At 26.7% G+C, this 16083-nt stretch overlaps 3 protein-coding genes across 3 annotated transcripts in view; all 3 read left to right on the top strand.

Annotated features, from left to right (window-relative positions):
* Positions 1–3379, top strand: part of LOC107449861 (choline transporter) — a 52320-nt gene extending 48941 nt beyond the window's left edge. Inside the window, exon 9 of the mRNA XM_016065526.4 lies at positions 667–3379. Coding sequence (XP_015921012.2) covers positions 667–1326 — 660 coding nt within the window. The 3' untranslated portion in view covers positions 1327–3379. The remainder of the gene's footprint in view (positions 1–666) is intronic.
* An 11654-nt stretch (positions 3380–15033) lies between these two features.
* LOC139426855 (high-affinity choline transporter 1-like) lies at positions 15034–15576 on the top strand. The gene has a single exon (XM_071186959.1). The coding sequence runs from the start codon at positions 15034–15036 to the stop codon at positions 15574–15576; it is 543 nt and encodes a 180-aa protein (XP_071043060.1).
* A 117-nt stretch (positions 15577–15693) lies between these two features.
* LOC139426854 (high-affinity choline transporter 1-like) lies at positions 15694–16083 on the top strand. Its single transcript, XM_071186958.1, has one exon. It carries the CDS (start codon positions 15694–15696, stop codon positions 16081–16083), a length of 390 nt encoding a protein of 129 aa, XP_071043059.1.

Genomic DNA, 16083 nt, shown 5'->3' with positions numbered 1-16083 from the left:
CCGCTTGCATGTTATCCTGTCCTATGATCCACGTGATTTTTTTTCTTGTGATATCTGGTCTACATTAGTATCTGCTTCTTCACGTATTGTTTTTCGGCAAACTTTGTCATGCCATATTTTGTCTGTGCAGAATTTTATTCAACGAATTTTTTTCCCGTATATCTCGTAGTTTTTAATTTATTTTGTTTTGAAACGATAAAATGTTCTTAAAAAATGCAAATTATAGATAACCGTGTTTCAACAGTAAAATTTTTTTAAAACGTCATTTCCGTATTATCTTCGTTTATAACACCTTGCCTAATAGTCAGTATTTCAGTTTCGGAATATTTTGAACTCATTTTGTGGGTTTTTAGTTTATTTAATTCATTATCAAGTCGAAATTAATCATTGACTTATGATACAGCAATTTTGCCTTAAATCAATTTATTTTTTTAATACTCCAAAGATAAAAGTGTCAGAAATACATAAGAATCACTTAAAATATATCACCACAAGATATTATTTGTGATATTTTTATTAAAAAAAATTTAAACTAAATTTAATTTTAGGCTAAATTAAAATCACGTTTAATTTTAAGATTTTTAGATGTAACGCGATAGTTAATCTGAACAAATCTTAATTTTGATAATTTTTACGATTAATTTTACAAATATACTTTAATTACAGGCTTCAGAACGAGAAATCATATGGGTAATGAAAGGCGCCATCCTTTTTGTTGGCTTCATGGCAACCGCCATGGCCTTGACGGTCAAATCCATATATGGTTTATGGTACCTATCTTCCGATTTAGTATACGTGATGCTATTCCCACAACTAGTGTGTGTCGTCCATTTCAAGAAATTCTGCAATACATATGGTTCCCTCTGCGCCTATATAATAGGCTTTCTCTTAAGAGCTCTTGGTGGTGAAAAAATAGTTGGCCTACCAGCTCTCATCAAATACCCATATTTCCTCGAAGAAACAGGAGAACAACTTTTCCCGTTCCGAACCCTCTCGATGTTAATAAGTTTGTCAACGTTGCTGGCAGTGTCCAGATCCACCAAATGGCTCTTCGAAAATGGACATATCCCTCCTGCACTGGACATCTTCCACTGCGTGGTCAACATTCCTGACGACATCCTTAAGGTTCAAGAGCCCCATGAAGGTGAGATGAGTGTCCTCAACGCCCAAATTGCGATGGTCAAGACATATCAATCGGAAATGAATGGTCGCATAAATCCTGCTTTAAACTTGAGTAGCGATGAGGCTGAATCGGATGTGAATTTACCGATGGCACCACCTCCTTACAGCGCCAAACCCCCTTCCCAGAACACGACAAACTTTTGAATCTTGAGCGGCGCTTGCAAGATTCAAAGGGAAAGATTAAAGTGTTAGCAATGTCATTAGTTTTTGCAGCGCTTTGTTTGTTCCTAGCCCTGTTCACAATCCTGTAATTGTGGGGTACTTAAAATAAGATGTTATGAGGCATTTTAGCAATCTAAACGTAACGTTTTAATAACATTAAGTGTTTAAATAATATTATATTTTTCACGTCAGAAAACTGAGCTTTCTTATGGGGTAACTATTTGCTCAGATGTTTCCGAAATATTAAGTAGAATTTCTTCAGGATAGTCATCGTTGTAAAAAATTGTATATTTTTTGAATTTTTTTTTCTTTCGAAGAAGAGAATTGTTATATAAACAAGAGTTTTAGAAAAATTCCTTTAGTCAATTTAGGTAATATTCCAAATACAATTTTAACTAAAAATAAAAAAAATCAAAGGATTTATGTATGAAACTTTCCATTAATAATATTACCATGCTCATGCATATTCAATATGGAGGAATCATCAAATGCAAAATTCAAAATAGATTTTGGAATTATTAACTATGATTCATATCATCATTCATACAATTATGATTCATATCTCAAACCGCATAATCTGATTATTTTCAATGATAAAAATATTATAATTTGACATTTATGTAGACTTTTGATAGTGATGCTGCAGAGAATTAAAGTTCTGAAATTTAATACATATTTGATTAAATTGTCGAAATTTTTAATCAACTAGTTACAGTAATAAAAATTTTGTTTTTTAAAACTAAAAAGAACTCGAAATAATTCTAAAGGTTTTCTAAGGACTGAGAACTTTCAAAAGGATTTTAAATAAATGGTTGTTAATTTTTATTTCTTTGGAATGAAATTAAAGTACAATGTAAATTTTCATATAGTGCCAAAAAAGGCTCACAACTTGTTTTGGAACAGATAAAAGCACTGCTCAAGCTGATGCATTCGTTTAACTATAGGCTGTATTTCGTATAATTTAAATGTTTATAAATGGTATTAGAGCTTTACCACACGTTTGATTGAAGGTATGAAATCGTCTAAGAAACATATCAAATTTAGACAAATCTTACAATGTTTGTTTTTAAAGTGTTTGTCTGTGTGTTTTTGTGAAAGTCTATAACTTCTAAAATTGTTCATCTAAATCCAATTGTTCAAATGGTTGAAGATGAAATTTTTGCTCTGAATTGCTTTTAGACCAATATTTGGAATGATTATTTACGTATTTAATTATTAAATGATTTTAAGAGAATCTTCTAATGAAAATATCATTTACAAAATGATAAAATTTTGTTTCTTTAAAAATTGAACTTCAAAGTGAAATGAGCTCTGAGAAAATTATGAATTTTTATGGAAGTGGTACTATCCATTTATTCTTGAGTAGTAGAATAAGTTTTCTGGTGTTTAAATAAAAGACAGTGATAAATACATATCATATTGAGTAATTTTAATTAAAAGTTTTGTGAAAGAACAGGAAGTAATATTTTTATACTTATCTACACCCATGTAGGTTTTTCTTTAGGAATTTTATATTCTATTGACAAAAATAACAAGCATACAAAATTTTGCTTTCAAATATTTTCCAATAGAAATTTTTGTTGTATTTTTTAATAAATTGCCATTTGAAATATCTAGAATTTTGAGCCTACCTAAGAATTTTAAAACGCAATAAATGAAATATCAATTAAATAAAAATGTTAAAACTACAATACGTAAAATTGTTGAACTTATAAGAAAATGTACTAAATAAAAACGTCCCACGTATGCAATAATCGATTAAAAAAAAGTATAAGAACTAGAATAATATTGATTTTATAAAAGTGTGCAAACTATAAAAAGTTATCGATTAAATAAAAGCGTGGAAGTTATTAAATATATAGATTTAATAAAATTGTGACGACCTTAAAAGTATCAAAGATAAAATATTAAAGTATTTGATTGTTAAAATTTTAAAAGTATCGATTGCATAAAAGTGCGAACATTTTCAAAAATGTCGATGAAATAAAGTGTGAAAAAGTATCGATTAAATGAAATTGTAAAAGTTTAAAAAAAATAATGGTTGAATGTATGTTTATTTATATTATAATAAACTATTATTCAGTCACATAAATAGAAAATAGATAAAATGAAAATCATTTATGAGCATTTTCGTATCAACATCGGTTTAAATAATTATCTGCTGTGCTTTCTTATTTTGAATAATAATTTTGGGCATACATAGACAAATAATTCTGCACACAAATATTTAAAATAATATTTATATACATACATAAATATAGCTGAAACGTAACTTAATAAATATATAAATATTAAATATTTGTAGTTTTTTACTGAACATAAACAGTAAGTTAACGATTGCTCTAAAATTATTTTGAATTGCTGATAAGCTAAAAGTGAATATCTATAAAACTCAAATACATGAAAGCTTTCTAGATGATATTACTGAAAAAAGCAAACTTCGGTTTACTTGGAAACACGCTGTAAGACATTGCTTTCGTAAAAAATTACGAAAAAAGAAGTTGTAAAATAAGAATTATTTAACGAATTAATTTGTCAATTGTTTTGATGCATGGTTCCTTTTATGATAAGGACATGACCAGATCAGATTATAAATAATACACGTAACTATAGGTCATGTACTAAAAATATTATTTTGGAATTGTTAGTCACAAAAAATCTTTATGACGACTTCAAAATATTTTTATCAATACAAGCAATTTAGCATAATATTAATTTGAATACAGCTGTTAAAAAATTTAAATTATTTATTTCTCTCAATAAATACAGGAAAAATTAGAGCAAATAACAAATAGATTACATTATAATCTATTAAACAAGTATTAAAGTTATTTCTTGGATGCTTGTTATTTTTGCCATTCTCCTTATACACATATTGGAAAAAAAGTGAATTAAAGAAATTTCAATTTAATAAAAATGTCGAAGCGTATAGTTCATATCATCATTTATTACAAATGTGGTTTTCTACTAAAAAAATAGCATTTTCAGCCAAAATAATTTTTTAAATGTTAATTTGAGCATACATTACGTATCACCATTTGAACATATATCACGTTATGACGTATCACCATGATGTTTGTTTTTTCAAAATTGGTATTGTCAAAGCTTTTTGTTTGTAATTGTACTGTTCGATTCTGTAGATTTTTATTCTTACATTTAAAATTTCGAATTGATTAATGATGTTTGTGATTTATTAACACATGCTATCGCTCTATGATTGTAATGAGTCACATAGTATTTTTTATCAACTTATACTGAAATATGTTTTGCTAAATTCATTTTTTATGTAACTTTTTCTTGTCATTGTATAGATGATGAATTTATTTTTAAAAAAAGTATATATACTTAAATCATCCTATTTTTATATCAAGACATACGAATACTTTTTTTTCAATAAAAATATAAATTTTGTAATAAATCGCAATCGAAAAGAAATATCAGAATGCAAGATTAAGACTATTTAATTTTCAATTATGAAACAGCAAAAATAAATATATTAAAAGTCAAACAAATTCATTCTAGTTTAAGTAATTTTATTCAACTCTACAATATTGCGATCATTAAAAATAAATATTTGAGGAAATAAATTTTAAATAATTTATTATCTATAAATAATTCATAATTTATAAATAATTCATAATTCAGGAGTAATTTATCAATAATTTATTATTCATGATATAATTTGAAAATTCTCATAAATGTTGTTATAATTAAAAAAAAATATTTTTTCTTTCTTAATTTTAACTTTTGGAGAGAAAAAAGCAGTCTTTACACACATAAAAAATTTAAATATCAATGGATTAAAATAACAAAAATAAGCTATTCATATTTTGATAAGTTTTAAAAGTCTAAATTTCGAATTAATAATCCATTGGGTTTTGAAAAAGTGCAGTTATTCAGTTAATTTTGATACTAACATAGCAATTAAAATAAAATAAAATAAAAAACAATTGAACAAGGTTACAAGGTTTATTTTTTTCCTAATAATGAAATGAACATATTGTTTTTATATAAGTCTACATACACGTAAAAATTTTGAATACTTTTTGTATTATATTTACATGTGTGCATATCTAATAAACATTTTTACTTACCTATGTTTAAAAGTTTTCAATTGTGTTTAAATATATAACCTACAATGTTTATTACTACATTTAAAAATTAAATTTTTAGTTCGTCAATGAGAAAAAAATATAAAAAAATACGAAATTTTATTTTATTGCTAACAAATAAGGAATATAAATAAACTTATTACACTTAAAATTTCCAAATAAAATTTTTAATATTTCTTTAAAATAATATTTCTTTAAAATAATATTTCTTTCTCCATAATATTTCTTTAAAAATTATTTTAAAACAAATGTTTCCTTAAAGTTTTTAAATTTATTAAGATATTAGTGTTATTTTAAATCAGATAAATAAAAAAATAAGTAAGTAAAATATTATTAGTATCACTTTTTTTAAAGTGAAAAATGGAAGTTAGTTGCAAAATTAGTGATTCCTTAATAAAATTAATTTTAAAATAAAGAAATGTGATGCTAACATAAGCATTTTAATATATTCTTGATATTTTAAAACATTTATATAATTCTTTTTAATACGTTTTTATTACATGTGTAAGGTTTTAAATTGTAACTATAATGCAATAAAGTATCAGTACTTTCCTATCTATACTTTATTGTTTAATAAGATAACTTCTTAAATCAAATTCAAAAATATCTAAAAACTGTTGTAAATATTGCGTAATTTTTTTATCTTCTCTCATAAAAAGTAAAGATATTGTAGCCATAGTGATAAAATTTATCTATAAGGATTAAAATGATATCTTAATTTTCACAGAAAGAAAATTTACTTTTAAGAGATATTAATGCTATTTTTTTAATATTCACATAAGAAAAGAGAAAAATCCGTATGTCTTGATAAAACCAATATTTAAACTTAAATAAAACAGTATAATAAACCATTACTTAAATAAACCATTGAGAAAAGAAAGTCGTAAACATTAATTTACGTAGTTTATGTACAAAATACTTTACCCTTTACCATGATGTTCAATTTTATAATGCATGTTTTACAACTTTTCATGTAAATCTTGAATTGTGTGTGTGTTTGTTAACCAAACATTGCATGTTATTGTGAAACCAAACATATCAGCTCCCATATGGAATGCCTAAGCATATATTTATTTACTCTAAATAAAACATATCAGTTTCCTATGGTGAGCCAAGTAGATGTTAGTTTATATCAATAAAGTAGTTTGAAAGAACTATATTTAACCATTATTCAACAAACCGACTATATATGAAATGTTGTATAGTGCATATATACTCCCAAGACGAAAGCTATTTTGCAAAGCAGTAAGCTGGATATTTGTGGTATTTTAGGTTAACTCATTTACAAAAAAAATACTAAATAAAAGTATAAAAAGATAGAAAAATTTGATAGTTAAATCTTAATTTTGAATTATTAACTAAAATTTTTATTTTAATTCGGGAATTAATATAAATATCAGTCAACTCGCTAGCTGTCTCTAAAATTTAATGTAAAATTTATATTTTGAAAAATAATATCAATTCTTATTTTGACAATAATTAGTAACTTAACTTAATTAACGTAATTAACTTAATTTCCATTATCAAATATAAGTATATAGTATAAGTCATACTTTGACTATAATTCTGAAAATAATATAAATATCTATCAATTCTCAAGTTTTTTTATTAAAATTAAATGTTACCTTTTTAATCTAATTAATAACAGTAACATGTAGTATTTGTTAGGAAATAACAGTTAATTTTAAGTATAATTACAATTTAATTTTAATTAAAATACATTTCAGATAAACAAAAAACTACTGCTCAACTGTTAAAATTCAAAAAAAAAACTGAAGTACGAAAAGAAATTTTTGTAATTATCTTCTAAAATATTTTACAGCATTTAACCTGTTCCTACTGCGATTGAATACTGCAAAAAATATCTAGAAATTCTTCAACGCAAAAAGCTTAATAAATTATTATGTTTCAAGTTTTAATGACGTATCATTACATTTCACAAAATTAAATTTTTTTACATTAGAAATTTGAAAATTAATGCTCCTTTTTGTTTGTATGATATTAGTGCTTTGTAAACATAATTACTTGTAATTTAGAATAAAATGAAGTTTTGTCATTAGAAAACAAATTGAAAAAATTGTCATGCCAAACCAGTTGTTGGTAAAATACTTTATAAAAAGAACAACAAATACATATCAAGTTTTGTATAGTATTAATATATATTGTTATAAAAAATATTTATTTACGCGTGCCTTTTTAAAGAAAATATATACATTTGAATGAAAAAAGGTAGGTTTATTTGCAGATAAAAAATATTAAATGGATATCTACTACGTTTATGCTTGTTAGAAACTTTGTTTCATAGTTGATTTTTAGTTTCATGTGATAATGGAATAATTAGAAATTAATTTGTAATATGCCATTTAGAATCTTAGAGCATAAATAACTGGACAATTTTTCATCTCCTTTTAACATAAAATAATGTGCTCATGATAAAATAAAAGATGTATTTCAAAATTTAATTTCAAGAAAAAAAATTATTGCAAGCAATATTTAAAAATCGTAATAAATCAAAACATTTCAGTAACATCCATAAAAGAATACTTAAACTAGAAACGTAATAAAAAATTTCCATTATTTTTAGTTTGATTTAAAATTTAAAAAAATATGTTAATGAGCCAATTTTTTAGGGCGAAAACACTTTTCATCCAATCGGAAGAAGAAATCGGTCAACAATTTAATTAACTAATCAAAAAAGTGACTAATTTATACAAAAAATAACTCATTATAGAAACTCAAAAAAAGTAATTGAAAGATGAAAAAGAGAAAGCCAAAAGTACGAAAAATTAATAAACTAAATTTCATGGTTCAAATTCAAAGAAGTAGAAAGAATAAAAATATCTATGTTTTATTGTCAAGGATTTTTTACGAATTTCTTTTTTCTAAAAGTCTCCTATTTGTTCATTTATTCTAATAACTTAATGAACAAAACACTATTCAGCTAAATTCGCAATTCTTTTAAGGTTTTTTATTTTAAAAATAAGTCTTTTAAAAGTGAAAGAATTGAAAAATAATTTTTTTAATAAACTGGTATAATTTAATTATAGAAACTATCCCGAAATTATTTATGCTCTAAGCAACTCTAAATTTGCTCTTTAATTTTCTATTTTTCTTTACATTTTCTTTTAGTGAATTTTAAACGAAGGTAATCTATATTAATATTTTTATGAGTAAAAAAATTATATTTGTATTTTAAAGTTGATTTCACTTGAAATAAATGTGGGTTATTAATTTTGGGCATTCTTAATTAAACTTACAGAAATATATTATTGTGATTTTAATTTATGTCATGATTTTAAAACTATATTGATACAATAAATCAAAAATAATTGTCATTGAAATCGACATATTATTGTGCGGCAGCAACATGCAAAAATTGTGATTTCTGTAAACATTTTTAGGTGCTTTATATTGTTGTCCTGACATAGAATATGTGATATAGAATGCATAGAATATTAAATTGCATCCCATGAACGATATACTATATACAATTACACTGCACATGGATTATGAATTTGTCTTTACTCTTATATTAATACTTTGTTATAGAATAACTAAAGAGATAGTCAGATTGTGATTTTATTTTTAATTTAAATTTATTAAATATTCGTAAATTTAACGTAACATATCATTTTGATAATTTTAAAGAAAGATTTTATAGAATAAAAAAATATATCCCTCAATACATTTATATAAAATATAAATTGCTATGAAACTTTGTTCTTAAATATTTCTTGTAAAAATGGTTGTTACGTTCTACTAAATGTTTACGTTTTTGAAAATTTTTTAAACAGAACTGGTTAAAAAAAACGTTAGTTAATACAATGATTCATTAACTGATAATATTTTCATATATCTTAATATATAAGGCTTTTTATTCAAGACTGATAAGCCATATTGGTAGGTTTGATATTGCTCATTAGTCTTAAGATAATAGATAATAATTGCCTCATAAGACATATCAAGTAAGGCGTTTGGTTTCACACCAGAACTACAAATCTGTTCAATCAGTTTTCAAAATTTTTCCCAAACAAAAAAAACAGAAAAAGCAACTTTGATATAAATATTTTGAGTTTGTATTTCGGAGAGTTTCAAGTTACAGTATAATAATATTCAAGCAACTGGTTTGAATAAATTAAAAACAGTTCGCCAACTTTATTAAATCGGGTTATTTTATCAATTAATAGTTTTGTGCTGAATATATGATTCTAAATATTCAAAAAAATTCTATAATTATTGTAAACAACATTAAGTCATTCTTTTAATCAAAAAGGACTAATAACAAAAAGTACTAGATATGTCATATCTACTTTTGCAGATAGTGTCATATTTACAGATAGTGTCATATCTACTTTTTTGAAATGTAGCATTAAGTCTTTTTTTAGCAAAGAAAATTAACTCCGTGTTGGGAAACTGAACGCCTGATATTAAGTTTTTTTTTCGAATTTCACTCGAATATTTTAGTTTTGTACTTGTTATTAACAAAAAACATTCACTGTATACAGAGTGCTCCGTAATGACTGCCCTTAATTTATTTATATATATATATATACAGGTATNGACTTCTGAAATATATATATATATATATATATATATATATATTGAAATCGAGCATTACGGAGTAAATTGTATTCATTACATTAAAATATATTCTTTATATATTTAATATTATATTTTGTGCATTTATTATATGTATTTCAAAACACTAATTGTGAACTTTTATGTTCTTGAATGTTGATTAGCGTATTCTAGCTATGATATGATGTATAAGCTCCAACTAGGAAACAAATATCAATGCTTGAAATGTAGAAATTTAAAAGTACCTCACAATTTTAATGTAGAAATCTTTAATTTAGGGGTGGGGGGGAGTTCTGTTGAAAAGAAATATTTGGATAACCAAATGAACCACTTACGCGATTGTAGATAGAAATTATCACACTTTAATGTTTGTACACTCGACAGAGAAAATTTCTATCTTAGATAAAAATGGAATTTGTATTATTACTATTATTTTTGTATTGTAGAAAAATATATTAAAGATTCTTCAGGCAGACTGCAATAGGAAATTATTGAAAATTTACAGAAACTTTCTTACCGTAATAACCAATGTATAATAGCCATATATAGCATAATAGCCATACTGTAATAGTTACGTCTATGCAAAAATATAGCTATTATATTGGCATTATCGAAAGTCGTACGGTAGTGGAAATAATAAAAATTGGATTTGAACAAAGAGTTTTTTTTGAAAAAAGTATTGATGAAAGATGACTAACCGTTTGACGTAGAATTTTTATAAAATATATTTTCATAATTTTTTAACTATTTTATATTAATTTAGGTCAAATAAAGTGAAAAATAATATATTTAGCATTTTATTATTATTATGATTATGAAATACAGCATAAAACACCGGCGCCTTTTTCGGCGTTAAATCTAAAATCTTTCAAACACTGCCCAATATCAAACAATAATTTCTGAAATTTGCATTTATTTGCTGTTATTTAGATCTAAGAGAAACAGCTATTACTTTCAATACTTTTAAATTTTTTTCACAAAATCAATTATTGATACATTTTTGAATGCGAGTGGAAAAAAAGCAATTCAAGCAACTTTTGGGGTATTTTATATTTTAATCGAAATATAATTCCGATAATCTAACATATTTTTAATGACTATTAGGCTGTTTTTTATAATTAAAAAATCCCATGATATATTTTCGTTAGCAATTAGAAAGTCGGAAAAAATGTATAAAAAGGATACCAGTGTCCCATCTGAGTCAAAGGGATAAAAAGGTAAATTAGATTCACAAATAATAATTGATGTGACCAATTAATAATGCAGATAGCTTATCTTATACTATGATCAATAAATCAGTAAATATAATTGCATTTTATTATTTTTTATAATTTAACTTATAGTAGTTAAATTTAAAATAAAAGTTAAAAATGAAATCACGTTTTGCGTTTAAAATTTTTTTATTAAACCCAAAAGTATCCAGCATATTTATTATAAAAAGAAAAATATTTTAACTATGTTTTTTCGAAAACAATTCATATACAATTTAAGATACAACTAGAGCAACATCAGTATATTATATATAATTATCTTTGCTCATTATATGAATTAAATATCCGACAGCTTTTGTCACATTTTTTTTACGAAAAAGTTTCAATTACAATTTTAATTTCGTGATTGGTAAGCCGCACTCCTAAAACTATAAATTAAGTAAGTAAAGTTTAAAAAATTTATAAGATATTTTTCAAAGTAAGGGCAAACTTGAATTTTTCATGCCTTCTGAATTCAAAAACTAAGATTTTTCAAATCTCGCTATTAAATTGCAAAATAAATACATAAATTTCAAAATGATATTTTTCTAGACCAAAAATGTTATTACCGGTGTTTTGAACTAAAATATTAACATTAAAAAATGAAATATAACTAAATACATTGTTTAATAGTGAAATTTTAAGTAAAAATTCTGACTATTCTTATTTTAAGCTTGGTAAAAATAACAAGCTCACACTTAGATATCTCAAGCTCACACTTGAATATGTGTGATTAAAACATTTGAAAATATGCGATTAAAAAAGATCAATAAAACATTTGAAAATGTGTGAATAAAAAGTATTAATAAAACATTGAAAAGGTGTGATTAAAAGTATCAATAAAATTCTTGAAAATATGAGGAAAAAAAAGAATCAATAAAACGTTTAAAAGTTTTCATAATTCCTTTTGCAGTCTCCGTGTTTTGATTCATGCGCACTTTTTTTTTAACGTGTGTATGCAGAAAAAAAAAGAATAGATCTATAACTAAATGTATAAAGTAAAAACAGTGATTGTTATATTAAAATGATTATAAATATTGTCCTGTAATTATACAGTTTTAAAAATAGTGTAAAATGTTGAGCAATAACCCAATTAGAAATTGTGAAAAAAAATGTGCTTCAATGTGTAACTATATTTATGTGATGAAAAAAATGGTATAAATAAAGCAGTGGATTAAATTGTGTCATTTATGCTTTTGTGATACACTTAGAATTTTTATAATATTCATGAGGTTTACACTACATGCTTTGTGAATATATGTTTTAAAACTTTTTTTTTCCTTCAACAAAAAAGATATCACAAATCTGAATGGACAACCATAAATAAAGTGATTGGCCAAACCATACTTGCTAATCAAGAATAAAGCTGTGAATGATCGTAAACAAAGCAGGGAATTAAATTATACTATTCATGTTTTTCTCACGTATACGATATTTTTAAAATTTATATATATATATATTGAAAATTATATTTATCAAGCCAATATTTAAATAGAGAAACATAAACTTTGCTACCATTTTATATCTAAAAATAAAATCTTCCGAAAAAATCTGAAGAGTTTGCAGCTATGTATATATATGTGTATATAATCNTATATATAATGGCAGCTGCCATAAACCACAATTCAGATACTCAGACTATTTCAGACATTAGAGATAATTTGATTTTTCTCGAGAATGCCAACAAAATTTTTATGTTCCAGTGGATCCCTTCGCATGTGGGAATCAATGGCAATGAAAAGGCAGACCAACTAGCCAAGAAAGGGACACTCGAACCACAATGTAATAAGCCGATTCCACCAGACTCCCTTAAAAAACAATTTTCCGAGAAACTTATGACCGACCTAAAGCTGAACCAAGCAGTAAAATCCACTGGAAAACCCTGTGCTAACATCCAAAACAGTTGGAAGAAATTTTGTCACAGTCCTCGTAAGAAGGCTGTGGCAAACTTCAAAATCTCAACAGGCCATGACTGCTTGGCAGAGCACCTTAACAGAATAGGTATCCTTCCATCTAGTGACTGCCAAATCTGCAATTCGGGAACTATGAACTCAGACCACTTGTTTGTATTCTCTTTACTGGACAAACAATCCCAAGAGCGGGGTGATCTCTGTAAACTTTACTGGGATGCCAGAGATCACATGAACTCTCTGTAAAGACTACTCCTCATTCTTCTCTGTTTATATATATTTTTTCTTGCTTTAATTTTTTCTATGTGTTCTTTTTGTGTTAATATACGCTTGTCATGTGTTTTCTTTGTTTGTTATTGTAATTTTGATCCTTTTTACTCCTTGTTTATGTCCACCAAGTTGAACATTGTACATGGATTAATATTTCCAATAAAGCCATATGTAGCAAAATATATAATAATAATAATAATATATGTATATATATATATATAGCAAAAACCATATAAAAATCATTGTAACTCATCAGCAGCCAACAGCAAAAATGCATACTTCTGAACGAAGCAAGTATAAGGTTTCGTTATAGCACATGGCGAACAGCAAAGGCTGTAAGCCATGTTACTAATGGCTGGACCCTACACAAGCAGTAAAGACATGAGAACTCAAAGATAATGAAAATACAAAACCGAAAATGTTTTAATCCGTAATCAGTGCAATTATGCATGTATAAATATATCTCTTTATATATATACAGGGTGTTTATAAAGTCCCAAACCCATTTTGATGTTTAATAACTCATAAAATAATAAAGATAGATTAAAATTAATANCATTGTGTGCCGTCAAATTTCGAAATCGTTAAAAGTGTGCCACCGCCAAAAAAAGGTTGAGAATCACTGGGTTAGATAGACTCAAAAAGCTTCATGACCCTTGTCAATGAACTTCCACGTGTGCCCCCTTCGTCGCACGGAGAATATTAAGTCGATAGTCAATTTCACGCCAGGCAGCGGCAAGCATGTAGGCATCCACAAAGGCTATTGCGGTTGTAATTCTGGCTTTCAGGTCATCAATGTTCGACACGATCCTCCTGTAAACATTGTTCTTTATAAATCTCTGAAGAAAAAAGTCCTTTTGCATCAAGATGGTGCACCACCTCATTAGGGTATCATCGTTCGTAGTTCTTTGAATGACCATTTTCCAGGAAGATGGATTGGGCGAGGAAGTTCATTTACTTGGCCACCCAGATCACCTGATATAACGCCGCTGGACATTTTTCTTTGGGGATTTATAAAGGACAATGTTTACAGGAGGATCGTGTCGAACATTGATGACCTAAAAGCCAGAATTACAGCTGCAATAGCCTCTGTGGGTGCCGACATGTTTGCCGCTACCTGGCGTGAAATTGACTATCGACTTAATATTCTCCGTGCGACGAAGGGGGCACACGTGGAAGTTCATTGAAAATGGTCATGAAACTTTTTGAGTATGACCATTTATGTTATTAATTTTTATCTATCTTTATTATTTTATAAGTTATTAAACATCAAAATGGNTTATATATATATATTGTATTTTAACGGGTATTTGAGGTTTATTAGTTAATGTTATTTATTATCATAATTTAAACTAATCGTAATATGTCACAATAACAATCTTTTGAATCACATGAAATATTGAAACGAGTATTATGAATTATTTAATTGTGTAATATTAATCATAACCAAAGTTAACTTGTAATAAAAACCATATCTTAAGCAAAATTTTTTTGAGTTTTGATAAATTTACTGCCAATCTCACGAGTGTTATTTAATTACAGGCCTCAGAACAAGAAATTATATGGGTAATGAGATTCGCTATCCTCTATCTATACTTCATAGCAATCATCATAGCTTGTAAGGTCAGATCCGTATTTGGTTGGTGGTTTTTATTTACCGATTTAGTGTACATAATACTTTTCCCACAACTAGTGTGTGTCCTCTATTTCAAGAAATTCAGCAATACTTATGGCTCCCTCTGCGCCTACATAATAGGCTTTCTCTTAAGAATTCTTGGTGGTGAAGAAATTATTGGCTTACCAGTTCTCCTTAAATACCCATATTTTCTCGAAGAAACAGGACAACAACTTTTCCCTTTCCGAACCCTCTCGATGTTAATAAGTTTGTCAACGTTGCTGGCAGTGTCCTGTTCCTCCAAATGGCTCTTCGAAAATAGATATATTCCTCCTGCACTGGACATCTTCCATTGCGTGGTCAACATTCCTGAAGACATCCTTAAGGTTCTAGAGCCCCATAAAGGTGAGATGAGTGTCCTCAACGCCCAAATTGCAATGGCCAAGACATATAAATCGGAAATGAATGGTCGCATAAATCCTGGTTGTTCTGTATAATCCAGTTGCATAAATCTTGGTTATTTGGTTGGTGGTTTTTATTTACCGATTTAGTGTACATAATACTATTCCCACAACTAGTGTGTGTCCTCTATTTCAGGAAATTCAGTAATATATATGGCTCCCCTCTGCGCCTACATAATAGGCTTTCTTTTAAGAATTCTTGGTGGTGAAGAAATTATTGGCTTACCAGTTCTCCTTAAATACCCATATTTCCTCGAAGAAACAGGACCGCAACTTTTCTCTTTCCGAACCCTCTCGATGTTAATAAGTTTGTTGACGTTGCTGACAGTGTCCAGTTCCACCAAATGGCTCTTCGAAAATGGACATATCCCTCCTGCACTGGACATCTTCCATTGCGTGGTCAGCATTCCTGAAGACATCTTTAAGATTCAAGAGCCCCATGAAAGTGATATGAGTGTCCTCAACACCCAAATTGCAATGGCCAGGCCATATCAATCGGAAATGAATGGTCGCATTGTTTCCGAACTTTCGCAATGTTTATAA

The sequence above is a fragment of the Parasteatoda tepidariorum genome, chromosome 10 (assembly GCF_043381705.1).
Source record: "Parasteatoda tepidariorum isolate YZ-2023 chromosome 10, CAS_Ptep_4.0, whole genome shotgun sequence".
NCBI lineage: Eukaryota > Metazoa > Arthropoda > Arachnida > Araneae > Theridiidae > Parasteatoda > Parasteatoda tepidariorum.
The sequence above is the reverse complement of the archived record's forward strand: the minus strand, read 5'-3'. Positions and strand labels throughout refer to the sequence as shown.

Coding starts and splice junctions, on each gene's coding strand:
- LOC139426855 (XM_071186959.1), top strand. CDS start 15,034: ATGAGATTCGCTATCCTCTATCTATACTTCATAGCAATCATCATAGCT.
- LOC139426854 (XM_071186958.1), top strand. CDS start 15,694: ATGGCTCCCCTCTGCGCCTACATAATAGGCTTTCTTTTAAGAATTCTT.